Below are 27,822 nucleotides of genomic sequence, written 5' to 3' on the forward strand. Positions count from 1 at the left end.
CCTGAAAATCCAGCCACTAAATGATCATGAAAGTCACGTGTATAAGGGTTAGAAAGAGGTTAGAAAACTGATTTTTAATCCTATGGAACAAAGGTGTAAAGTAAAAAGGGTATTATGGTCATTTTTGGAAAAAAAGAGAGTTAAAAATATAATTTAAATGAAAAATAAATAAAATTCTGAAATTAGTATCATTAGGAATAAGATAGTAATTATATAAATTATTTGAGTCAAAATTATAATTATAATAAAGTTTCGGGTCTAAATAAAAGCTTTAGTAAAAGTTAGAAGTAAAACGGTAAAAAGTGGTAACTAGAATAAGTAAATAAATTAATAAAAGGTGAAATGATCTTTTAGGTCCCTAAGGGTAGAATTGACATTAATTAAAAGTATTATGGATAATTTAGTTATAGAAAAAATATTAGGATTAATCCGGTAACATTTTGACGGTAAATCAGGTTAAACGGTAAAATTAGAGTACTTAGGAGCATATTAGTAATTTTAGGCATAAAGTCAAATTAAAAATGATTAATTAACTTAATGGAAGGTTAGAAGGTCTTTAGTAAAAGTATGAGGTTAGAATGATAAAGTAATAACACTAGTGGTGAAAGCGTCGCTAAAAGTCTAAAGAAAGCTAGAAAAACGAAGTTATATACAGAAAGGGTAAAATTAGAAATGTACAAAAAATTCCAAGGACAAAATGGTAAAATATGTGACAAGGCTGAGATATTTTAAGAAAGGAACGGGCACAAGTTTTATTTAAAAAGAAGGACAGAGAAGTCCCTTAGAGATAAAGTTTATTGCGATGTGTCGTGAAAAAAGAAATGTAAACTCCAAGGTGCTAGAGGTTGTTTGGAGGCGGGTATTTACCCACTGATTGCTAAAACTATGTTTTCCCTTTGTGCGTATATTATGGCGTCAAGTTTTGCGACGATTGCCTGTTGTCACGGACTGGTGGTATGCTTAACCACATTGAGACGTATACACGGACGGACGCAATTGGGAAACCATATCTAGGACTAGTTCCTAGGTAACGTCGGGTTGCGGGTAGTCAACCGACGCATAAGCTCATGGCCTGCATAGGACTAGTCATGCATCATACTTGGTTGCTGCATTATCTATGTTTGTGGTTGCTTACTTGTACCTGTGATGCTTACTTGTACCTGTGATTGTATTTTGTCTCTGCTTCCTGTACTTTGTGTTTGTTTACTATTCTGCTATATACTTGTGCTTGTACTTGTTTGTGTGACTTACCGACCTAACTGCGCGAAGTCTTAGACTTAGGCTGCGGAACCCCTCATAGGATTCCTGTGTAGTACCCTGCTGGGAACCTTAGGTTCTCACCCTTACTTCCCCATTCTGCAGATGCAAACTGGCAAGATTTTCTTTGAGTTTCTAGCCTTGGGACTAGCGAGCAGCAGTAGCATTACCGGAGGGTCAGAGCAACTTCTCTTACTTGGGCTACGTGCTTTTGTAAATACCTATAAGAACAAGTTAGAATAGGTTCTAGCATAGTTATCAGAATCGGACCGGACTGGCTGGTTCGACCGAAAAACCGATGAACCGGTAGTCTGGCCGGTTCGGTTGGTAGATTTGACCGAATAAGCATTCGAACCGGTCAATGGTGGTCAAACCCGTTGAAAACGGCCGGTTCGCGGGTCAGATCTAACTAAACCCGCCGCGGGTCCACGGTACACCTGCGGAACACCGAAGCATCGTAGGAGTGCCCACTTGTGTGCTTTTGTAAATACCTATAAGAACAAGTTAGAATAGGTTCTAGCATAGTTATCAGAATCGGATCGGACTGGCTGGTTCGACCGAAAAACCGATGAACCGGTAGTCTGGCCGGTTCGGTTGGTAGATTGGACCGAATAAGCATTCGAACCGGTCAACGGTGGTCAAACCCGTTGAAAATCGGCCGGTTCGCGGGTCAGATCTAACTAAACCCGCCGCGAGTCCACGTTACACCTGCGGAACACCGAAGCATCGTAGGAGTGCCCACTTGTGCCCAAAATTGTTGACGGAAGGTTTCGAACAGGGAGCTACGCCAAAACCCAACCTTTCCCTTTCCACTGTGGCAAACTTAATTCTTACCTACATATATGACAAAAATTATATATATAACAAAACCTAATGATTTTTTATTTTTTTTTATTTTTTAACGTATGGATTTACATGGATACCAAACAATAAACAACACATAGTATACAAATATATTGATATATTGATATTGATTGTGTTATCTTTTATTTTTTATTTATTAAAATTGAAAAAATATTTTGTATTAATAACTAATTTATTATCTTTTTTGCATTATAAATTATATCTAAGAATTGATATTTAATTGTTATTAATATATTTTTGAAAATATGCATTTAATTTTTAATTCTAATTTTATTTTTATAATTTTATATTTTTATCTAATTATGACCGGGTCAATCGGGTAAATCAGTGACCCACCGGTTGAACCAGTAACCCAGTGACCCAGTCATATGACCAGGTCAATTACCGGTTCGATTCTGATAACTATGGGTTCTAGACTAGGGTGACTCTTGTCAATCGAGGCCTGTTAGTATAAATATGGAGTCTGTAAATATTTTCATGAATAAGCAACGACGTAACCCAGTGTGAATTATTATGTACTAAATGAGCTTTCGGGCATATGTGTATGATATTACTATGTTTTCTGTATTTTCTATGCTTCATGTATATATTATCTATTTAACTTTATCTATTTCGTTATATCTATATATCTGACACGCGATCTCGACTAGTACAGGCTCATATGTATATATTTAATATAAGGTCTAAAGTCTCTAGGAAAAGCCATGTAGTAGCGCCTAGCGGCTAGCATTGGTCATGACATACTGAAAGTTAGTTCGTTACACTAGGTTTTATTTGAAATTGTTAGGAGTTAAATTGATGCCTTAAAAAATTTGGTCACGTCATCTAACCGCTATCAATGTCAATTAAAATTGTCAGGTCAGCTTTCTGGTGATGAAAACGACGGAAGAACCAAATTGAAGCACGAGTTAAAATTTTAAGTTACAATTAGAGTCAATTGAAACTTTGAAGACTAAATTGAATCGGAATCAAATTTCAGAATTATTTTGAGTATTAAATCGATTATAATGGTTAATTATAAAAGTCAATTATTAATGCATGACTTCTCTATTCCGCCGTAATGCCGATTACAAATGGAGTGTGCGGTGTAATTTTGCGTGGATGTTTCTAATTTTGCGTGTAAAATAAAAATACAATAGAATAACGCAACCCGTAGAGGCATAGACGGGAGACCGCAGTTATTGGGGATCAATTTGGGAACATAGAATAGAGTCGAATAGAAAAGTAGTCCTCCATTGACGAAGGCAGCACGAGAAGAATTAAGAAAGAGACAGAGAGAGAGATGCCGCAGCCGAGCAAGGAGCCCTGCAAGAAAGAGGCCTGCGACATTCAAGCTTGCCTATCCAAGAATAACTTTCTCCCTCAAAGGTATGCTTCCAGTAACGTTGCTTGAACATGGAAATGGTTTAGGGTTCTTGTCAAACCTTTTTGAGAGACAAATGCATATGAAATAAATCTGAGAACCAAAACGAGCTACATATTTATAAACTTTAAAAGTACTCACTAAACCGTTTTCAACACAGGGCATGAGTGTCAAGTAGCAATCATCCAGTAATATTTTAGTTAGCACTGAGTTGTTGGAAGTTTGTCATATCTGCTTTCATAATGTGTAGGTGCATGAAACCCATTGAACTGCTGAACTCCTGTTGTGAGAAATGCGATTTTAAGTCAACTCACTGTGCTTCCCTTTCTGGACTCTTGAAGCAAAAGCCAAAATGAGAGTTGGGTTGGGTTATATTCTTAGAAATCAATGCTGGCAGCTACAACCCTTCAACCAAAAAATAGGAAACTCACGCACACGAAACTTCATGAGGTTACTCATTTAGGGGAAGAAGCTTATGAAATAAAAAGGCACCATGCCATTAGTATTGATTAGTGGTAAAAAGAAATTTAGATATTTTGGGGGTGATATTCCATTATCATCTTTATACTAAACAAAATATTATGATGCAATAATATTTTCTATGTATGTTTTATATTGCTATATCAATAAAAAATTGATACATTATTCAGATTGGTATTTATTTTAATTGTATTTCCTTGAATTGTTATCTGATACCTTGATTGAGGCACATGCTAGTTATTTTCTTATTGTCTTTAATGCTATTATCTCCAACAAGGCAACAATATTGAAAGAATGCAGATGTTTAGGCATTTGGTCTTTGGTAAAAGGAGCTGAGATTTTATTCCCTGTAGTTAAAATTTCTAATAGATACACACAATAATTAAACAATAAAATATCTCAATTGAGAAGGAAGACACAAAAACTCTCATGTTGTGCGGTTTTCATATACCAATTGCATCAAGCAACTGGGAATGTTGAGACACTGAAACTAACGAATTTGCTGCAATTGCACCACTGGCAGCAACGGCAGGGATCCCAATTCCAGGAAAGGTGGAGTCTCCACAACAGAAGAGCTGTGGGATGGGAGTTGAAGAGCCAGGAAAGCTTTCTTTGCCAGCTTCCAGTGCTGGCCCAAATGTTCCTCTGTGCCTTCTAAGAAACCTTCTATGTGTCAGTGGACTTCCAACTAACTTCACTTCACATTTCTCCCTCCTGAAGCCTTCGCCAAGCACTCGCTCCACAGCTTTCCAGATAACCTCTGATCTCTCAGCTTTGAGCTTTCTGTATTCGGGACTTGTACGTTCAAGTCCTTCCCATAACTCGAATGGTTCAGTTCCTGGTATATAAGCATGTAACACATGTTTCCCAGGTGGTGCCATATCAGGACTAAGTACACTGGGTACTGATACCAGCACTACATTCTGTTCAGCATCAACACCTCTTTCCCAGTCATTTACAACTACGTGATGAATCCCCAGATCGTCGCGGATACCCTGCTCAACCAAACATATTGTTGTGAGTTGTGACTTGTCACACTAACAATGCTATCCATAGATTCAAGTGAAAAATAAATCAGAAACAGAAAGGCAGGCCAACCTCAGCATCAATTCCCAAATGGAGATGCATGAACGATTCACATTGAGGGGTGGTTTTAATCTTATCCGAGTAAGACTTTGGAATAACGTCTTTAGGCAGCAAACGCAAAGTGTCCCACATTGATGCATTGCTCACAACAGCCTTTTTAGCTCGTATGAACTGCACAATGAATAATATATATCAATATATCATATCCAACAACCCCAGTTTACCTTACTTAGGTTGATCTTTATGCCTTTTCTTTTAGTCATATACTTACTTGACCACTTCTCAGCTTGACTCCAATGGCTCTGCCGTTTTCAACAACAATTTTTTCCACATGACTCCGAAGAGAAATCCGTCCACCAAATTTCTCGAGTCCTCTTACAAGAGCATCAACAATAGCAGCACTTCCATGATTGGGGAATTCTAGACAGCTTCCTGGTTTGTACCATTCTGCAAGCATATACACCTGAAAATTTGGGGGAAAGTAACCATTCAGGCATCAATACAAGAAACTGTTATTGGTAAATTAAAGTTTCAAGTTTCAACCAGCAGTGTTACTATTGCTTAGAAGATGAAGATTTACGATAAATGACGGATCAATCTTCTATTAGTCACTAGTTAATACTCAATTTAACTCCTAAAATTACGATTGACTCAATTTGGCCCTCAAAATTTACAATTGTAATTCATGTTAGCCCTTGAGCTGATTTCCGTGAATGATATGTTGATTTTGCACGTTAACTTGTTAAGATTGGGACTCCTTGCTTGGATTTCATGTGACTGAGACCTATTAGACCTCCTAGAAGTTTGATGGCTCTCCAACATTCTCATGAAGATGACAATAACAAGTTCAATTTGAAAATTTTGCAGCTCTGGAGCAACAATCAAGCTTCTAGAGCTCTAATAAGTCCTGATCATATGAAACCTGGGCGAAGAACCTAAATTGTAACAAATTAATATATCAAATCAACATGTCGTTAATGGAGATTAGCTAAAGGGTTAATGTGAGTTAAAATTGTAAATTTTGGAGTCCAATTTGAGTCCATTGAAATTTTAAAGATTAAATTAAATTCGACTTCAAATTTCATGGGCCAAATTTCATGGGGTGAACGCGGATTGGATTGGATATGGCCAAAATTTCGATCCGATCCGCACTAAAATCATCAAATCGGATCGGATCCAATATCCGCAGTTTTTAAGCTTAGATCCGATCCGATCTGATCTGCACATTTTCGGATCTGATATCGGATATATCCGCAAACATAAAAATATTTTTAAAAGCTTATTTTTATTAAAAAAAATATCAATAAAAATCATTTTTCTATTCTTTTAAATATGTTTACTCTTAAAATAATATTAAGCATATTTTTCTTAAATAATAAACTAAAATAATACCACATATATGATAATTATTAGTTAAAATAAAACAAACTTCTTGTGGTAGCAAGAAACTGATGTGCAAATGGAATGATATATATATATAAAATTTCATGTGTAGTAGTTGGTAGTTACCATCTCTTGTGAGATTACACCATTAGTTTTCAACCCTGAAAATATGAATGACCATAGGTCAATCCAATTCCGTATGAAAGGGTCTTTTATGTGCAATCCATCAAGTATTTCCGAGAATGGTCTGGAAAGTCTTTTGGCCCCAAAAGGTCCCCCCATTTGAACAAAGGATTTTATGAGAGAAGGAGCATATCTAACTGCTGCTGTCGAAAGAACGCCAAAATCTCCTCGAATAGATAGAGCAGGAAGCGCCATTGCTGCTGTTGAAAGTGGAAGTATGGTATCCTGTCAAGGAAGTCACAAATTTTCTATGTTGTCAAGCTTGTCTACCTACTCTTGGACATTATTTGCATGGAAAAGCGGAAATGTTAGAACTCACCATAAGTTTCTTCCATTCTTGAACAGCATTTGGTCCTGCATACTTCTCAAGGTCCTGCAAATAACTGAGCTGATAAGTAGAAATCAAAACAGAAAAAAACAGCAAGGAATGAGATGAGTATGCAAGTTCCTTCCACCTTCAAAAATTCCGTAGGCCCTACTCGAAACCTGAAGTCACCTTCAGGGATGTAGACATCCCATGAATCATAAGTGGCACATGGGATAGACTCGCCCAATGCATCTAGAACCTGAAGCCATAAAAGCAAACTGAGAACTGAGAAGTCCCAAGCAAGGTAGTAAAAGAATGTTATAAAACCACTTATTCTAAAAGTTTAGGCAATTAGATAGAGACACGTGAATAGTTATATCTCGAACAAAGGAGATAAAGCAAGGGAAATAGTACCTGGGCAAGAGGATTAGGCTGAGAACCCTTTGATTGCAAGCCAGAGAATACAGATGGACCAGAATCAAACTTGTAGCCTTTGATATCAAAAGAATGGGCAGCCCCGCCGGGGCGGTCATGGCTTTCGACAACAAGCACATCCTGCTCGTATCTTGCCAGAAGTCCTGCACAACACAGTCCGCCTATCCCACTGCCAACCACCACAACATCAGCTTCTGCCGTGGCCGTGGATGAAGGAGGAGAGGAAGATGCCACCTGCACCTTCCACTTGGCTGTGGATACTCTCTCACTTGGAACAAGAGGAGGAGCAAGAGCAGGATATCGAAACGTTGCAGCTCCCATCATCATATTCATGGTATGCATTGGATGTTGCAATGAATGAATGAATGAAGAAATGGCCGCTTTGATGATAGTTTTTGTAAAAGTTCGAACTCTCAATTAATTGAACCAAGATCGCTCATTCACATAAATGACACTGATATTTTTCTCTCAAACTCACCAACACTCTTAAGAAGATAGAGGAGATAGTTTCAGTACTAACTCAAAGCATTTTTCATTCATGGCACATATAGCTATGCTACATTTGCTTGCCTTTATATAGGCAAAAGTTAATAACTTAAAACCAGTTAAGAGAAAAGTTTAAGGGTATGTAGAATTTATCTTTTTGGTCAATATTTTTAGCCATCAGACCAAATTCTTTTAGTTTAATAATTTAACAATATATTTTTAAGTTATACTTTTAAATAATAATGATTATTACAAAAAATAATAAATTTTCCTGATCACATAAGATTCTCTTTAAATTAAACTATTAGAAAAGGCAACTTCCTTTACGTGTCAAAACATGTACTTAATTGTCTTAATCTCGATTCACATGGTATCAAGATCAAGAACTATCTCCACTAGGGTATCTTTGACTGTCTTTAGCATTATTAATTGATTATCATTTATCATCTACCAACTTGGTCAAATCTACACTGCGACTTAATTGAACACACATAGCGTCAAGTCTATGATATGATGCTTTTCTTGAAGAAAAAGCGTAGCTCATTTTTCTTCCATCCTTCCTCCATTTCATGTGATAATTCCATTCGTCCATCAGCAAGTCATGTGCCGGGCTGCCAACAATTACTATAATTCAATTCTTTGTGAGTAGTGACTGGTGTGCGGTTCCATTCCACCAGACTTTGAACGAAGACTTTTTCTTTAAATATAGTATAATTTTTTGTGCAACGCACGAGGCCAATTCAATGTAATTGTTATTGTTGGATTCAGAATATAAAAGAAAAATGTGTACCACCAGCTCGGAACATGAAGTAATTAATAAACAAAAACTACAAAATGCATGATGCCTTCAATTGGAAATGGAGGGCTGGAGTTGCTCTTATTCAAATTAACCGCCAAGCACGCTGCATATTTTATGGCCAGACTTGGAGTCTGCAGACGTGCATTATTATTAAACAATAGTCAGTACTCTGATGGCTTGACCCTTCCAGAAGCTTGGACAAATTCTTAACCGTGCCATGAACTGTGAATCTGGTCATTTACCCCTGCTTTTTCTGTTGTGATTTTTCTCCCTTTTGTTAATTTTCTCCGTTTTCAGACAAAAATAGTTAAGTTATATTAGTTTAATATTAAATATTATGTTAAATATTATTTTGTGTTATTTAAACATATATATATATATATATATATATATATATATATATAAAAGAATAATATCAATTTTCAAAGAATTTTTAGTTGGATAATGTAGTCCTTAACAAATCGATATTCACATTCAATTTTGGTAAAAAATTGGACAAATCATTTCGTATTATTATTTAATAAAGATAACAATCTGTAATATCAGGATTAATTCGTTTGATGCAATAAAAATTTGGAGACTAATTTAGTAATTAAAATTTGACAAGTATTAAGATGTGCGACTAAAACTTTTTTAAGAATTGGTTTGGAATATTATTCAAAATATAGTTAATTTTTCCATCTCAATATCTCATTACTACTTTCTAATCAAACCTACTTTTAAAAGATCAAACTATTCTAAGAGAATAAAAATATAAATTAAGATAGTATGTTTAGAATTTTAAGACAATAATTCAACAATAAAATTATCTTCTAAATATAATTGAATAATTTTTTATTTCTCAAAATATTATGAACTAAATGATCGTTTTATTTTATTATATATATATATATATATATATATATATATATATATATATATATATAATATTTTATAAAATTAGAGACTAATTTATTAATTTTAAAGTTGGATTCTTATATACAATACAAAAGTATATTGCTCTATATTGAGAGTTGGTTACTTTGTCATTTTTCAAAATTTCATGATTTTCAGACCAATATAACAAAATTTTAAACAAATTTATTACACTAACACATTCTAAGTATATATTTAACAAATACTTAATGACACTAAGATTTTACTCTTCATTATAACAAACTTTAATTTATATCCTTACAATGATAAAAGATTAATTATTTTTTAATTATATCTTAAATTTATATACCGTAAACATTAACCTAATAGGAAATATTAGTAAAAAAAATTCAAATATTGGTTGCTCCATATAATTTGAAATCTACAACTTAAATCTATATTAGCAAAAATTATTAACCTCCAGCAAAGTATCAAATTCCAATAATATAATAGTCACAATGTGCAAATTTGTATTATTTCAATCAAATTTGCAATAGTAAATGTTCTGGCTGAGATTGGCCGGTATATAACTCGTCCATCGATGAATGTCTTTAAGCTTTTTCGTCGAGATGAGTTATACGTCGGCAAAGAGAGAACAAAGGGGTGAGTACCTGCAAAAGACACTCCGACGCTTAAGTCAGTAAATGTTTAAGAGGTATATAATAATTCTATGAAGAGTAAAGTATTATTTTTGTCCCTAACGTTTGGGGTAAGTCCCAAAGTTGTTCCTAACGTTGGCTCAATGTTGTCCTGCCGTTAGGGATCCGTTAACAGAATTGACGGCGGGACAAAATTGAGACGATTTTGAAACGTTAGGACTTAAATAGAACGAAAACGTTGGGGAAAAACGATACATATAAATAAATTTTAATTTTATCCTTCAATAATATCAATTTTTTACTATATATAATATTCAATTATTTTTTAATCACATCTAGGTAAATTACACTTAATCACACTACTTTCATTCTAAATAAATTTTTTTATATTTTTATATTAACTTATAACTTTAAGTGTAAAATTATAAAAAAATTAATTTATTTAGAATGAAAGTAATGTGATTAAGTGTAATTTACTTAGATATGATTAAAAAATAATTAAATACTATGTACAGTAAAAATTGATATTATTGAAGGATAAAACTAAAATTTATTTATATGTATCGTTTTTGTCCCCAACGTTTTCGTCCTATTTAAGTCCCTAACGTTTCAAAATTGTCTCAATTTTGTCCTGCCGTCAATTCTGTTAACGGATCCCTAACGGCAGGACAACATTGAATCAATTTTGAAACGTTAGGGACTTATATAAGACGATTGAAACGTTAGGGACAACTTTGGGACTTATCCCAAACGTTGGGGACAAAAACGATACTTTACTCTTCTATGAATATAGAATGTTATTAGACGTGAAATAGAACTTATCACGTGTGTGTCCTTATAATAATTCTATGAATATAGAATGTAAGACATGAAATAAAATTTATCATGTGTTTTGTGTATAATAATTCTATGAATATAAAAAGTAAGACATGAAAATAGAACTTATCATGTGTTGTGTGTTGAGATATAGAAATTAGTGCCTTTTATAGGCATAGAGTTTATGAATGATATTCATGTTATGACCGTTTCGTCATTAAGATGGAAATGATGGTCATTAAGTGAGTAATAAAGGTGTCGGTTACAAACAAAGAATGAATGATAATTAAGACTGAGTTATAACTCATAATGCACAATAAAGACCGAGTTATAAGGTGACGGATCACAGCCCCCAAGCTTTGTCTGCCGATTAAATGATCCAGGCTAAGCTTAGAAAATAAAATGAGTTATAACTCGATTAAAAGACAAGTGAATAATGATGTGGTGAGCCCCCAAATTTAGTCGGATTATTATGTCGACACTTATTCAAAAAATAATTGAGTGGTAAGAGTTATTCAATTAAGATAGTTGTGTGGGAGATACTTCTCTGCTTAAGAACAATTTTAGCATTTGATTGTATGTGAACTGAAAAGTTCAGAAATAGATATCCATTGACGGAATCGATTGTATGATCTGAGGATATAATGGTTAATTGTCTTGGGAATTTTTTCAGCCTACAACAGCTTATTGATGAATTTTTTGTTCAAAGTAATTAGTTATTGAATATTTATAATTTATAGTGAATGTCATATGACATGAATAAGATAAATTGAGAAAATGAATATGTACAAAGTCGCAACATATATTGAATAATATATATTGTAAAAGTAAAAGAGTTCAAAGTAGAAAAATATACCTTGAAAATTGATAATTATAAAGAAGAAGACGACATATATGAATGTCATACATGTCAAATGTGAATATCTGAATTTTGTTTTGTAGGATATGCTTTAATTTAATAATAAAGCAATAAGATAACAGTCATTGAATGATACATTTAGTATAATATTTTTAGGAGTTACAATATGATGAGGGATATTCCTCGTGCAATAATAATAAATTTTGAATGTTTGCACGTATTTTTGCTTAACTTTTTGTATTAAATCAATAGTAACATAAAATTTAATAAAATAAATAGTGCAACAGTTATATATTGCTAGAGAATAAAGAATATATAATCAATCAAATGACATAGAGCTATTAGGATTATTTTTGAACAATTCAATTTTAAATTTAAGTTCATGCAAAAATACATTTAAATTTATAAATGTAGTAGGGAGAAAGAATGAAGTATTGATAATAAAATAAATAATAGAGATTAAATTAATATAGTGTTATTGAAAAATTTTATTATGAGTTTTTGAAAGAATTCAATTACATTCGAGATTTGGATTCATCTAATTGTATAGATGAAAAAATAAATAAATAAATAAATATAATTTATGAAAAAAAAATTAGCATGATGGTATGAAAATTATAATGCCATAATGATATGTTTGAAATTTGTTCATGTGTGATGAATGAATTCATATATAAATTGAAATTAAAAAAGTGCTAAAGAAATAACTAGCAAATAATGTTCATGCTTTTGATTTGATATTATAGTTTATCAAATTTTAAGAATGAATTTTAAAAAAATTCAATAGATTTGCATATATTGATTTTGGAGTATAGAGAGCAAAACATGTTTGACAAGTGTGACACATGGATAAGAATAGCTCATGCAAAGAATGAATTGTGGTACATTTGGATTTAAAATGACAATGATATATAGGAAGAGGTTTTATCAATACTCTCATGACAATAGATAAGGAAAATATAAGAGATGAGACTACTGTATATTAGATGATCCCAAGAGCTGAAAACAAAATTATAAGCGACTATATAACAGGCTTTGTACTCTTTCCGCTTTTGGTCAAGAATAAAAAAGATACAACATAGCAAGTAATTAAAGAGCATGAAATTAAAGAAATTTTGTAGGTGACATACATTGATTTATTTAAATTTTTAGGAGTTTGAAGTGCATATTTTTAGACTTCGAATTATTGATAGAAAGTATAATAAATTAAAGATTAGTGTCAATAATCATTTCATTATTCTAAATGAATTGTTTGTAAAATCCTCAATGAATATTATTTGGCCTTATGAAACTGAGTTTTGAATAGAGGTTGAGAAATAAAAATAAAAAATTAAAATACATAAATTGCTAAAATATATAAATGTTATTTGAAAATCAATTCAAGTATTTGAATATAATTCAAATTCTTTGAATCTATTCGGTGGAGCAGGAAATTAGTTTACCGGCCCACGGTGAGTGCCAATTATTCTTGCTGAGATTGGTTGGTATATAACTCGTCTGCCGATGAATGTCTTCAATCTTCTTCGTTGAGATGAGTTATACGTCAGCAAGGAGAGAACAAGGGGGTGGATACCTGCAAAAGACACTCTGACGTTCAAGTCAGTAAGTGTTTAAGAGGCATATAATAATTCTATGAATATAGAATGTTAGACGTGAAATAAAATTTATCACATGTGTGTCCTTATAATAATTCTATGAATATAGAATGTAAGATATAAAATAGAATTTATCATGTGTTTTATTTATAATAATTCTATGAATATAGAATGTAAGACATGAAAATAAAACTTATCATATATTGTGTGTTGAGATATAGAAATTGGTGCCTTTATAGGCATAGAGTTGATGAATGATATTCATATTATGACCGTTTGGTCATTAAAATGAAAATGATGGTCATTAAGTCGGTAATAAAGGTGTCGGTTACAAGCAAAGAATGAATGATAATTAAGACTGAATTATAACTCATAATGCATAATAAAGACTGAGTTATAAGGTGACGAATCAGTAAATATTAAATATATATTGTATAAGATAAATAAAGTAAAATAATTTACTTTTTATGTTACTCTATCGAATTAGGCACCATAAGATTTATAGAAAGCAAATCCTTTTAACTTGTATTTTGATTGTTCAGTGTTTACATTTTTTAACATTAATTTGTAAAATACTAATCATAAATAGACTATTAATTTCACAAAAAATTTATAATATATGACTATCCCTAAATATTCAATACTATTATTTTGCTTTGAATTTTAAGATCCAAAAATCACCATGCTTTGCAGTAAAATTTGAAACAAATGTATAATTAAATTCATATTATATAATGAAACATAATTTTGTCACAATTTATTATTCGTTTCAGTAAACTGTACATTATTCTAGTGGAATTCCTAGTAAAATAAATGAAATAAAAACAAAAAATTATACGTACTTTTTTTAATTTTGCTTCTATCAGATATACTTAAAAAAAAACAAAAGAAACTATTATTATTCTTGAAAAATAAAATATAAACACAACTATCAAATTATAAATTAACAAATATAAATAATTTATTGATATTAAAAAATTATATTCAAACCAAATAAAAATTTATGATTTTAAAATGAATGATTAATGAAATAATATATGCTAAAATATTAATAAAAGAATAATTATTTATTTACAGCATATAAATCATAATACTCGAACAAATATTTATATCATCATATCATACACTGTCAAAAAGAAAAATAAAAAATAAAAAACCCAATGTTATATATTATTACCACTTATCTCAAGAAATGATGGTTCTATGTCAACTTATAGGTACTACTACGATAATTACAATTGCCATTCAACATTTTATTATTCAATTGATTTAAAGATTTTATATATTACACAACTCTACTGTAAAATCATTAGTTGAGTAAGTTTTAAATTTTGTTTATCTATAATCTTTAATCACTTCAAATAATTAAGCCTTTTTATTTAAATTCCTAATTACACAATAACGCTAATCTTAATATCATTGATTGCAATACAAATGCTAGATCAACATTTTTCAAATTCAAAATGTTAGCATTACTAATACATTTTACTTTTTTTTTTCTTAAATATTATAACAACCTTACAAATAATTTATTTTCAAATTCTTCCTCTATTGTACATAAGCGGATTATGTCAAATAAGATAAAACCTTAAATCCTTAAATTCATAAAACCTAGATCATAAAAATAAAAATAAGATAAATTAGAACTTGTTTTAATAACAAAATTAAATAATTCAAATTTGAAAAAACACTAGGAAATTATATGTTTATACTCTAATAGTTGCGAAAAAGTGAATCATTTTATTTGGATCAAAATCTTTTACAATGAAGAAGCTAGTAAGGTGATAAAGTGAGCAAACTACAAAATCATTAGAAATCAGAAACAATCATATATATACAATTTCGCTAGAGAATTAAGAGGGGTCCAGCGAACTCCTGTTGGATTGGATCCCTAAACCTATTTCACCATACAAGCAAGAAGCTACATCTCAATTTACCCACAGTGAACCAAATTAATCCTAGAAAATCCAACCTTTCACCATTTGACTGAAGAATCATTCAAAATCCCCCCAAACTGCAGCGCCTCCCTCCCACCTTCGTCGTGCGCCATTTCTGCCCGCCGTCAACCTAGGTGAGCCGCTCTATTCCGTTCCAATTGAGAGACACCACCGAGGTTAGACACTCAGCGAAGCCTGCCACTGCTGCCGCATTTCGTGGTTGCGGCGCCATTGAATCAAAATCCCCAAACTACAGCGCCTCCCTCCCACCTTCGTCGTGTGCCTTTCTTGCCCGCCGTCAACCTAGGTGAGCCGATCTATTCCGTTCCAACAGAGAGACACCACCGGGGTTAGACGCTCAGCGAAGCCCGCCACTGCTGCCACATGTCGTGGTCGCGGCGCCATTGAATCAAAATCCCCAAACTACTGCGCCTCCCTCCCAACTTCGTCGTGCGCCTTCCCTGCCCGCCGTCAACCCAGGTGAGTCGCTCCGTTCCGATCCAACTGCAAAACACCGCGGGGGTCAGACGCTCGTCGAATCCCGCCGTTGCTGCTGCATGTCGTCGTCGCGGCGCTGTTGAAGCTCAGCCCAGCTTTCCGCGACTGTTACTCGTCATCGCCGCACCACTGAAGCTCGAAGGTCCCTCGAGTGTTCTGCCCCAACGGACGCCGTGTCAAACTCGTACAGGCGGCGCCGTGAAGCATCGTCTGAAAGCACTCCTCAGTAGGTAAGTATTAATGGATTCATGGGTGTTGCTTGATCTTGGTACGAGTATAATGGATGTTACTAGATTTTGTATTAGAACATATAATGACACAGTCATATAATGTGTTTTTCGAATTATTGGATGTTACTTCTAAGTACAATTAGAGGTTTGATTATAGGACTTGAATTGGATTTTGTCAATTACTAATTTTTTTTTTAATTGGCAAAAAATATGTTAAAACCAAGGTTGCGAGAACTGAACTGATCATTGAAATGAAATGGTTGAATCGTGGTCGAATCGATTTCATTAAATATAAAATAAAACTATTAAAAGTATAGTATAAATCTTTTAAAATTTAAATTCAATCATTCATATAATAATAAAATTTAAAATTTTATAACCTACCCACTAATTAAACTATATCTCATCACATCATTAAAATTCTACATTCAAATTCAAAAATCACAATTTATAACTAAAAAAAATCATTGCATAAATACTATATCGATATTCAATCAACAATCACCAACAATCAATAATAATATCAATAATTACTTAATTAGACAAAACTCACTCAATTAATGTCAAATTACTAATTAGAAATAGCTATGAACTAATATCATCAGCAACATTTTTTTAAGATGAGCAAAACAAACTATTCCCTGCCCCCTTGAAACCTAACTTCATGTTTCAGCCATTACAGCAATTACAGCAAAATAAAACTTCAGCCATTACAGCAATTACAGCAAAATTCAGAATTACAGCAATTCAAAATCTAAAATTATATCAATTCTGTTCAGCATTATAAAATTATACCAAAATTCAATTCAGCATTCAAAATTCAGGATCTGAAATTATATCAAAATTAGGAGGATTATTAGAAGAATATATTACAGAATATATAATTCCACAATGTGATCACTAGTTTTTAGCCATTAACAGAAAATAAATTCAAAAGAAAAATTAAGTTCCTTTATAAACCAAAGAACGAAACAGAAAATAATGTTAGAATTACTTTCAATAGCAAGGGTATGTGCCAAATATTCGGCCCATCATGGAGACAGAAGTAATGTTCTGAAAAACAGTTTTGAAATTCTATTCAGCAATCCGTATTACAGCAATTCTGTAGCAGAATTAACAGAATAAAAAATTAATTGAAAAACTAAAGAACTCTGCAGCAACTCCAGCAAGCCAGTGATTCATATAATTAATAGAATAAAAAATATTAATTAAAAAACTGAAGAACTCTACAGCAACTCCAACAAGCCAGCAATTCATATCATTATGAGTTTATCAAAAAAATTAATTAAAACACTAAGAAACTCACTGAGGCAGAGAAAGCAGAGACGGCCTAAAGTGGCATAGCGATTCTCGGCAGGACAGAGGCGGCCGACGACAGAAGCTATGCCCCGACCTTCCGACGACGACGGCGACAGAAAGCTTCAAACGGACCACCCGACGACGACGATGGCGATAGAAGCTTCGAGGGGTGATGGTGGCAACGAATGGTGGCAACGACTGGTGGCCACTGTCGGTGCCGATAGTGGACTGTTGTTGGCTGAGAGAGAGAGAGAGAGGGGCTGCTGGCTAAGAGAGAAAGGGAAGTAGCGCCGTAGTGGGTTAGGGATTTTGTGCCATTTTGGTGAGTGAGACTGATGAGAGTGAGGGAGAAGGGAGAAGGGATTTGGGCAGAGAAGAGAATAAGAGATGAGTTGTTGATGCTGAGTACGATGGGTGATTTAGGGATTATAGTTCAGCTTAGTTGTTTAGCCTTTTTCTTTTTTTTTTTCTTTTTCTTATAGGGACAAAACGACGCCGTTTAGAGTTTTTTTTTTTAAACCAAAAACCGGTTAAAAAACCGAACGGTTCTGCCGGTTCATCGGTTAACCGCCGGTTCGATCGGTTTTTTTACCGATTTTTTGTCAGACGGTTTCTGAGCTTACCCGAACTGGCTAGGTGACCGGTTTTTGGTTAATCCAGTTGAACCGGCCAGTCCGGTTCGATTTTCAGAACCATGGTTAAAACGGAGTCCCCAGTGCGTTGTTTTTTTTTTCTCGGAATAAAATTACGTTCAATTATGGTGATTATAGGTCGATGCAATTGTTAGTCACTGGATGTTGCTGTCGTTAGGGGTCCCCACTTGCTGTGAGGCATGTGCATAAAGATTGGATATTACAGTTTTGATAGATTGGACTGTTAAATTTGTAGCAAAATTCTTTTTCTGTTCCACTAAAAAAGTGTATGCTGTTTGTTTCCCATATTCTTTATTCTCCGTTGAATATTAAAAAAGTTGATGGTATTTGGTTTCTATATTAGTGTTTCTCCATTGAATCGGTGGAATCTGCGTGCTCCCGCTGTGCAATGTTTTTTAATGCTGAATGTGTAAGTTTGAAATTTAACAACACATTCACAATGGATTAAATTAACAAAACACTGTGAAATGAGGCTCCTTTTTCCCCAAATTATTTGTGTACATGTTTTTTATCATGTTAGGCGTTGGTTGGTTTTAATATCAATGTGGATGATTCTAGACCGGTTTTGTCTATTTACATGTCCAAGTAGGTGTGTTGTAGAGGTGATTAAATTTATGTGAATTGCTCTTTGTTGTTCGCTAGCTTCAATGTACTTATGTCATAATTTTCCCTTGTGTGAATAACTTCCCAAAAGCAAATATTTACAGATTATAAAACCACCCCAATTGTGCTGCCGAAAAGAGAAGTGAGATGGGGAAAAAGGTAAAATGATATTTACCGTTATCGACGTGTCTTCCCACATGATCCTATTTGTGACTTACAGCTAATATTTTTATTGTCAGAAATTGTTAGAGTCGCGATGCTCGCCCAGCTACATTCATGATATAATGAGTCAGCTCACTAAAAACAACACGGTTGAAAAGCTTGCAGAGATAGAGGAAATTGGCTTCGGATTCTTGAGGCTTATACCGTATTGAGCGGTGAAGCAATACATCATGGTTCATCTGACAGAATCGTACGATGTTGAGAAAAGAACCTTGTTAGTCGACGTTGGCAACATCCGCCTCAATGCCAAGTTAATCGGGCGGATCTTCGACATTCTATCTCGTGGTAAGTTTCGCTTTCAAAATTAATTAGCGTGTCATGCGCTTGTTCGTGCAAATATCATTGTATATAAAAGAATGGAGACTGCCAATGGAAACCTCAATCAGGAAAACACACCTCAGGAAACAACTGACTCCAGAGTTCCCGATCCAGGCATGCTCTCAATAGCACTAGTGCAACATGAAGAATGGGAATTCGACGAGAAAGTTTCTCAATACAGCTATTCTATGGCAACAGAATCAGACAGGATGGAGTTTAGGAGATATTTCATACTAGTGGTACTAAAAATGTTCTTGTGGCCTACAATACAATAGGTAATTTCGCCATGGCACATTTATCCCGTTCTGGATGTTTCTGATCCTAGAAGATTCAACTGGCCACTGCATAATCTAAAGTGGCTGGACAAGGCAGTAGAGTAATATAAGCTCAAAGGGAACAAAACTTGTGAATGCTGCATGTTCGTCGTGCTAGTCGGATGCATTCAATGAGTATTAGTAAACTGAGCATATCTTTTATGTTGTAGAGCATAAGTTGTCCCCTTCTTCTGTCTAGGTACTGTATTTTCAACGGTTGAAACACAGTCAGCTGGATAACTGTCATGAGCTAAAACCATGGCTCGCTGCGTGGACCGCAGAAAATCTAGAAAAGAAGGCGACATATATCCTTTCCGAGGTACTCATTTATTCGACTGTCTCTGTATGTTCAACTATGAAACTCTCCGCCGTCCACTATAAATTATTCCCGTGTTTAACTCGCTTTGCCATATGCATCTTATGAATGGTGTTTATGTTGTCTCTAATACTTTAATCATTGTATGGCCTTTTTATGTAATTAATCTACTCGACTGGTTTCTTTATGTTGGCATTGGTTACTTTTAAGCCAGTATCTAAGTGGATGTTGCTTTTGATAGGCATCAGGATGTTTCCTTCTTTACTAAATGGATGTTTCTGCATATGTTTTTCGAGTTTTCATGTGTTAATCATTTGTGAATGCCTGTGTTTTGTTAAGAAGTTAATAGATTTTCTTTTCTTAGATATTTCTCAGCAGATTTCTTGGTGTATGTAACCCATTTGTTTTTTACTAGATATAAGTAACATTTCGTTTTGTTAAGCGGTAGCATGTTCCGTGTTTAAACAAAATGAAAATTCCTTTATTTTTTTGCATACATTTATAGTGGTGAAATTGTAATGTATCTGATTCTTTAAGGACTGCATGGCCTTGTTCTGTAATCAATATACTCGGCAGGTTTCTTTGTGTTGGCATCAGTTACTTTATGCTAATATCTAAGTGGATGTTGCTTCTGAAAGCCATCAGGATGTTTCTTTTCTTTACTAAATGGATGTTTTTGAATATATTTTTCGATTTTACCTATGTTAGGTAGTTGGGGATGACTCTATTTTTGTAAGATGTGAATGGATTTTTCTTTTTTGGGTTGTCTTACTGATACCTGTAACTTTGATTTTAATTCCAGATTCTTTGCATGTCTTAAATCTGGGGCCCTCGCAAACAGAAAGGGGAAAAGTGAAGACTTAAAAGGCCGATTACCTCAAGCTGTAAGAAAAAAATTGCCAAAAAACATAGTGAAAACACGGAGGAAAAGCTTCGATTCCTCCAAAGGTAAGCACGTATTTACGTGTTAATGTGTTAATATATTGTTACTTGTGGTGTATGTGTTGCTATGTGTCATGTGTAATTAACTTCATTATTGTTTTTTGTATTCTCATTGTGTTTACAAACAGGGAAGCTCTGCCGGTAGAGAGAGCGAGCAGGATTCAATGGAAAGACAACCACTTAGAAGCACAACAAAGCCACCTCTAAATAGAAAACGGTCACCGCATGCAGAGAGATCGAAAACTAACCTGGAAGTGAGTATATGTTTCTGATTGTGTATGGATTTAATTCTGTACAAGCTCAAGTATTTTCAGATGTTCTTTTTCAATGCAATTAGATGTTTCTTTAAATGACACATTCGATGTGAATAAAATGGATAAGTCTATCAGCAACTAAAAGAAAGGGGGGAGTTAAAAGAGACCAAACATGTAAGTCCAATGCAAAATTATCTGCAGAAAAAGCTACCCTAATGAGACCAAAGGATAATGAGGATAATGAGCTTCTTGCTAAGAGGATGCGCTGAATGTTTCACCAGGCAGTTGACCAACAGAATAAAAGAATGGAGACTGCCCATGGGAACAACCTCAATCAGGAAAACACACCTCAGGAAACAACTGACTCCAGAGTTCCCGATCCAGGCATGCTCTCAATAGCACTAGTGCAACATGAAGAATGGGAATTCGATGGGAAAGTTTCTCAATACAGCTGTCCTATGGCAACAGAATCAGACAGGATGGAGTTTAGGAGATATTTCATACTAGTGGTACTAAAAATGTTCTTGTGCCCTATAATACAACAGGTAATTTCGCCATGGCACATTTATCCCGTTCTGGATGTTTCTGATCCTAGAAGATTCAACTGGCCGTTGCATAATCTAAAGTGGCTGGACAAGGCAGTAGAGAAATATAAGCTCAAAGGGAACAAAACCTGTGAGGGATGCATGTTTGTCGTGCTAGTCGGATGCATTCAATGAGTATTAGTAAACTGAGCATATCTTTTATGTTGTAGAGCATAAGTTGTCCCCTTCTTCTGTCTAGGTACTGTATTTTCAACGGTTGAAACACAATCAGCTGGATAACTGTCATGAGCCAAAACCATGGCTCGCTGCGTGGACCACAGAAAATCTAGAAAAGAAGTCGACATATATCCTTTTCGAGGTACTCATTTATTCGACTGTCTCTGTATGTTCAACTATGAAACTCTCCGCCGTCCACTATAAATTATTCCCATGTTTAACTCGCTTTGCCATATGTATATTATGAATGGTGTTTATGTTGTCTCTAATACTTTAATCATTGTATGACCTTTTTATGTAATTAATCTACTCGACTGGTTTCTTTGTGTTGGCACTGGTTACTTTTAAGCCAGTATCTAAGTGGATGTTGCTTCTGATAGGCATCAGGATGTTTCCTTCTTTACTAAATGGATGTTTCTGCATATGTTTTTCGAGTTTTCATGTGTTAATCATTTGCAAATGCCTGTGTTTTGCTAAGAAGTTAATTGATTTTCTTTTCTTAGATATTTCTCAGCAGATTTCTTGGTGTATGTAACCCATTTGTTTTTTACTAGATATAAGTGACATTTCGTTTTGTTAAGCGGCAGCATGTTCCATGTTTAAACAAAATGGAAATTCCTTTATTTTTTTTGCATACATTTATAGAGGTGAAATTGTGATGTATCTAATTCTTTAAGGACTGCATGACTTTGTACTGTAATCAATATTCTTGACAGGTTTCTTTGTGTTGGCACCAATTACTTTATGCTAATATCTAAGTGGATGTTGCTTCTGAAAGCCATCAGGATGTTTCTTTTCTTTACTAAATGGATGTTTTTGAATATATTTTCCAATTTTACCTACGTTAGGTAGTTGGGGATGGATATGTTTTTGTAAGATGTGAATGGATTTTTCTTTTTTGGGTTGTCTTACTGATACCTGTAACTTTGATTTTAATTTCAGATTCTTTGCATGTCTTAAATCTGGGGCCCTCGCAAACAGAAAGGGGAAAAGTGAAGACTTAAAAGGCCGATTACCTCAAGCTGTAAGAAAAAAGCTGCCAAAAAACATAGCGAAAACACGGAGGTAAAGCTTCGATTCCTCCAAGGGTAAGCACCTATTTACATGTTAATATATTGTTACTTGTGGTGTATGTGTTGCTATGTGTCATGTGTAATTAACTTCATTATTGTTTTTTTTATTCTCATTGTGTTTACAAACAGGGAATCTCTGCCTGTAGAGAGAGCGAGTAAGATTCAATGGAAAGACAACCACTTAGAAGCACAACAAAGCCACCTCTAAATAGAAAACGGTCACCGTATGCGGAGAGATCGAAAGCTAACCTGGAAGTGAGTATATGTTTCTGATTGTGTATGGATTCAATTCTATACAAGCTCAAGTATTTTCAGATGTTCTTTTTCAATGCAATTAGATGTTTTTTTAAATGACACATTCGATGTAAATATAATAGATAAGTCTATCAGCAACTAAGAGAAAGGGCCTAAATCATCGACTAGCTTTGCATAAGTTTGTTAGGTTCATTTCAATGTACTTGGATGTTTTTTTACCCAACATATTCGTTATGCGTAAAACAACCTAACAAGGGAGCTACACAAAAAAATGGGGGGGCTAAAAAGGACCGATCACGTAGGTCCAGCCCAAAACAATCTGAGGAAAAGGATCTCCCAATTAGCACAGATGATGATGAGGAGAATGAGCCTCTTACTAAGAGGATGTGCCGATATAACCAGAGGGTTGACCAACAAAAACCAAGTGCCGATCCAACCGAAGGCAACCTCAATCAGGATAACGCTCTCCATGAAACATCTGTCTCTAGAGTGCCCGATGCAGGAACACTATCCGTTGCGTTAGTGCAACATGAAGAATGGGAGTTCGACGGGTAAGTCTCCTAAGCAAAACTATTTTATTTTGTGGTCTATTTTGCTTTTTAGTGAATTAGAAATTGTATCCGTATACAACTGTCTTTTCTCTAACATCGATTGAGTTTCTTGCAATAATCCCGATTTCCTGTCGAACAGAGACCCCGAGAGTGAACGAATATGACAATACCTTAAGCAACTGCATAACAAAAGGCCACTGCAGACCGTGATGCCAGCCACTCTGTCTTGCATGACTCCTAATCCAATAAGCAAGAAGATTTCACCTGGCATGATTCGGACGGAACAGAAATCTACCCAATGTACTCCTATAAAGGTGCATCCACTGCTAAAAGGGCGAAAGCTGGACGAAGATGATATGAGCAATTACGACGATGGACTGCCGATGGTTTGTTGGAGGTTGTGGCGTCCTATGAAGGAAGGCAGCATCTACCCAGCGCCCGGGTAGCAGTGAGCAGATGTCCTCTCGGACCAATGATAGATGCTGCCTTCCTTCGTAGGACGCCACAAGATAGATGCTGATTGAGGTGGCCTTCGGTTGGAGCGTTATCCTGATTGAAGTGGCCTTCAGTTGGATCGACACTTGGTTTTTGTTGGTCAACCCTCTGGTTATACAGTCGGCAGATCCTCTTAGCAAGAGGCTCATTCTCCTCATTATCATCTGTGCTAATTGGGAAATCCTTTTCCTCAGATTGTTTTGGGCTGGACCTATGTGATCGGTCCTTTTTAGCCCCCCATTTTTTGCGTAGCTCCCCTGCTAGGCTGTTTTACGCATAAGGAATATGTTGGGTAAAGAAACATCCAAGTACATTGAAATGAACCTAATAAACTTATGCAAAGCTAGTCGATGATTTAAACCAATACAGAAACCAGTCGAGTAGATTGATTACATAAAAAGGCCATGAATGATTAAAGTATTAAAGTATTAGAGACAACATAAACACCATTCATAAGATACATATACCAAATCCCGGAGTTCAGTTGTTGTTCGTCTATGGAACCTCCTTTTGATGGCCACGTGCGCCGGACTTTTGTCGTCCAGGGATGGGAATTCATTGCCTACAGCATGTCCGTGTGTCAGTCCAAAATAAACTATATATACACAATGATATTTGCACGAACAGGCGCATGGCATGCTAATTAATTTAGAAAACAGAACTTACCACGAGACGGAATGCCGAAGATCCGCCCGATTAATTTGGCATTGAGGCGGATGTTGCCAACGTCGACTATCAAGGTGCTTTTCTCAACATCGTACAATTCAGCCAGACAAACCATGATGTATTGCTTCATCGCTCAATACGGAATAAGCCTCAAGAATCCGAAGCCAATTTCATCTATCTCTGCAAGCTTTTCAACCGCATTGTTTTTAGTGAGCTGGCTCATCATATCATGAATGTAGTTGGGCGAGCATTGCGACTCTAATAATTTCTGACAATAGCAACAGTAGCTGTAACTCACAAATAGGATCATGTGGAAAGACACGTCGATAAAGGTAAATATCATTTTACCTTTTTCCCCATCTCGCTTCTCTGTTCGGCAGCACAATTGGGGTAGCTTTATAATCTGTAAATATCCGCTTTTGGGAAGTTATTCACACAAAGAAAAATTATGACATAAGTACATTGAATCCAACGAGCAACATAGAGCAATTCACATAAATTTAATCACTTCTACAACAAACCTACTTGGATATGTAAATAGACAAAACCGGTCAAGAATCATCCACATTGATACTAAAACCAACAAACGCCTAACATGATCAGAAACATATACACAAATAATTTGGGGAAAAAAAGTGCCCCGTTTCACCGTGTATAGTTAATTTAATCCATTGTGAATGTGTTGTTAAATTTCAAACCTTTCACAACAAGCACAACCCAGTTAAGCATCTATATGTAGAGTCAACTCAATAGGATCTATTTGCAACGAGATTGAACACATTCAACATTCAAAAACATTGCGCAACGGGAGCACGTAGATTCCACCGATTCACCGGAAAAACACTAATATAAAAACCAAATACCATCAACTTTTTTAATATTCAATGGAGAACGAAGAATATGGGAAACAAACAGCATACACTTTTTTTAGTGGGAAAGAAAAAGAATTTTGATACAAATTAAACAGTCCAATCTATCAAAACAATAATATCCAATCTCTATGCACATGCATTTCAACAAGTGAGAACCCCTAACAACAACAACAACATCCAGTGGCTAACAATTGCATCATCCTATATTCACCACAATTGAATCTAATTTTATTCCGAGAAAAAAACTAACGCCCTGGGACTCCATTTTCACGCATTTTTGGCCAATTTAAAAAAAAAAACAACAACTAGTAATTGAGAAAATCCAATTCAAATTCTACAATCAAACTTCTAATTGTACTCATATGTAACATCCAATAATACAAAAAATACATTATATAAATGTGTCATGATATATTCTGATACAAAATCAAGTAACATCCTTTATACTCGTACCAAGATCAAGCAACACCCATGAATCCATAAATACTTACCTACCGAGGAGTGCTTTCAACGATGCTTCATGGCGCCACTTGGAGGAGTCTGACGCAGCGTCCGTTGGGGCAGAACACGCGAGGGACCTTCGAGCTTCAGTGGTGCGGCGATGACGACATGCAGCAGTCGCGGAAGGCTAGGCTGAGCTTCAACGACGCCGCGATGACGACATGTAGCAGCAGCGGTGGGCTTCGCCGAGCGTCTGACCCCGGCAATGTCTCGCAGTTGGAACGGAACGGAGCGGCTCACCTGGATTGACGGCGGGCAGGGAAGGCGCACGACAAAGGTGGGAGGGAGGCGCTGCAGGTTGGGGATTTTGTTTCAATGACGCCGCGACCATGACATGCGGCAGCAGCGGCGGGCTTCGCTGAGTGTCTGACCCCGGCGGTGTCTCTCAGTTGGAACGGAATGGAGCGGCTCACCTGGGTTGACGGTGGGCAGGAAAGGCGCACAACGAAGGTGGGAGGGAGGCGATGCAGTTTGGGGATTTTGGATGATTCTTCAGTCACACGGTGAAAGGTGGGGTTTATTAGGGTTAATTTGGTTCACGGTAGTTAAATTGGGATGTTGCTTTTTGCTTCTACCGTGAAATGGGCTCCGGGTCCGGTCCAGTAAAGTTGACAAGAGTTGGCTGTACTCTTTTTTTTATTTCCTAGCAGAATTGTATATAAAAAAAATCTTTTAAAATGAAAAAATTAATAAAGTGATAAAGTAAAAAAATTACTACCAACGTAACAGATGGATGAGAGTTTGGGTCCCTTAACCATCTCTCCCGAGTTTCATAGGATGGGAATGGAACTTGCTTGCTTCGGAGGGTCGCTCACTTTGTGTGCCTCTGCAGTATTCGAGGGATTAGTCACTGGGTTTCCGGACAAAAAAAAAAAAGTAAAAAAATTACCGAGTCATTGGAAATCGGAAACAATCGTAAAAGGATTTGATGCATCTTTGTATGCTATTTCCTTTGAAATTGCTTGCTTTCTTTTCATCAGCTATTGCACCAAATTTGGACCTTAATCAGAATTGAAAATTGTCAATATTTGCAGAAAATTGTCTAAGTCTCATCATATTTTTCTCCATGTTTGCACATTACAATCAGCATAAACATAATACATAAAGGAATATGGATGGATCAGTTTGGCCCTTGATTTGCCATTGTTATGTGATATGGTCTTTTGATGAATTCAACTATTGAACCTTGATTTGCAATTGTTGCATCGTATTCAATACCAAATTTCACACTTGATTTTCTAGCTGATAACATTTAGAAGTAGTTGGAGTTATATCAGTCTGTTAAGTGTAATTAGAAGTGGTTAGAGATTGTTATAACTGTGCCAGCTAGGACAAGTTAGTTAGACTAATCTTTGTCTACAAATACAGTGTAATAAGTCTCTCTCTGCAGTTGGTTCAATAATCACAGATCAGAATCTTCTACACTCTTCTCAAACTCTCTTCTCTCTCCTTAAACTCAGGCCTGATACCTTTCACTAGCAATGATAAAAAAAGAAGTTAAATTGCAATGACTAACACCACCTACTGCTACCATGAATTCAAACAAAAAATTAGAGTAACTACGGGAACATAAAAGCATGGATTAGGGAACATGGAATTGATGTGAGTTGAATTTTCTGAATCCTTATATGTACT

General features: G+C 35.1%; 2 protein-coding genes and 1 long non-coding RNA gene across 5 annotated transcripts; 1 reads left to right on the top strand and 2 right to left on the bottom strand.

The window, feature by feature from the left end:
* The first annotated feature begins 3,253 nt into the window (after window positions 1-3,253).
* Window positions 3,254-4,133, top strand: LOC112722735 (uncharacterized). Its single transcript, XM_025773868.3, has 2 exons — window positions 3,254-3,489; window positions 3,735-4,133. The coding sequence occupies exons 1-2, from the start codon at window positions 3,404-3,406 to the stop codon at window positions 3,838-3,840; spliced, it is 192 nt and encodes a 63-aa protein (XP_025629653.1). The 5' UTR covers window positions 3,254-3,403; the 3' UTR covers window positions 3,841-4,133.
* A 149-nt stretch (window positions 4,134-4,282) lies between these two features.
* On the bottom strand, window positions 4,283-7,926 carry LOC112722734 (prolycopene isomerase, chloroplastic). Its single transcript, XM_025773867.2, has 7 exons — window positions 7,338-7,926; window positions 7,072-7,182; window positions 6,936-6,989; window positions 6,560-6,841; window positions 5,322-5,513; window positions 5,063-5,221; window positions 4,283-4,959 (listed from the first exon to the last, which is right to left on the bottom strand). The coding sequence occupies exons 1-7, from the start codon at window positions 7,698-7,700 to the stop codon at window positions 4,408-4,410; spliced, it is 1,713 nt and encodes a 570-aa protein (XP_025629652.1). The 5' UTR covers window positions 7,701-7,926; the 3' UTR covers window positions 4,283-4,407.
* Window positions 7,927-24,441: 16,515 nt separating this feature from the next.
* Window positions 24,442-26,779, bottom strand: LOC112722739 (uncharacterized). 3 transcript variants are annotated; one of them, XR_003162826.3, is made up of 4 exons: window positions 26,178-26,779; window positions 25,163-25,230; window positions 24,815-25,082; window positions 24,442-24,710 (listed from the first exon to the last, which is right to left on the bottom strand). It is a non-coding gene; the product is annotated as an uncharacterized lncRNA (long non-coding RNA). The 3 variants fall into 3 exon arrangements; XR_003162827.3 differs by having other exon boundaries at window positions 25,163-25,217; window positions 26,178-26,727; XR_003162828.3 differs by having other exon boundaries at window positions 26,182-26,306.
* Between the last annotated feature and the right edge of the window lie 1,043 nt (window positions 26,780-27,822).

The sequence above is a fragment of the Arachis hypogaea genome, chromosome 11 (assembly GCF_003086295.3).
Source record: "Arachis hypogaea cultivar Tifrunner chromosome 11, arahy.Tifrunner.gnm2.J5K5, whole genome shotgun sequence".
Taxonomy (NCBI): Eukaryota; Viridiplantae; Streptophyta; class Magnoliopsida; order Fabales; family Fabaceae; genus Arachis; species Arachis hypogaea.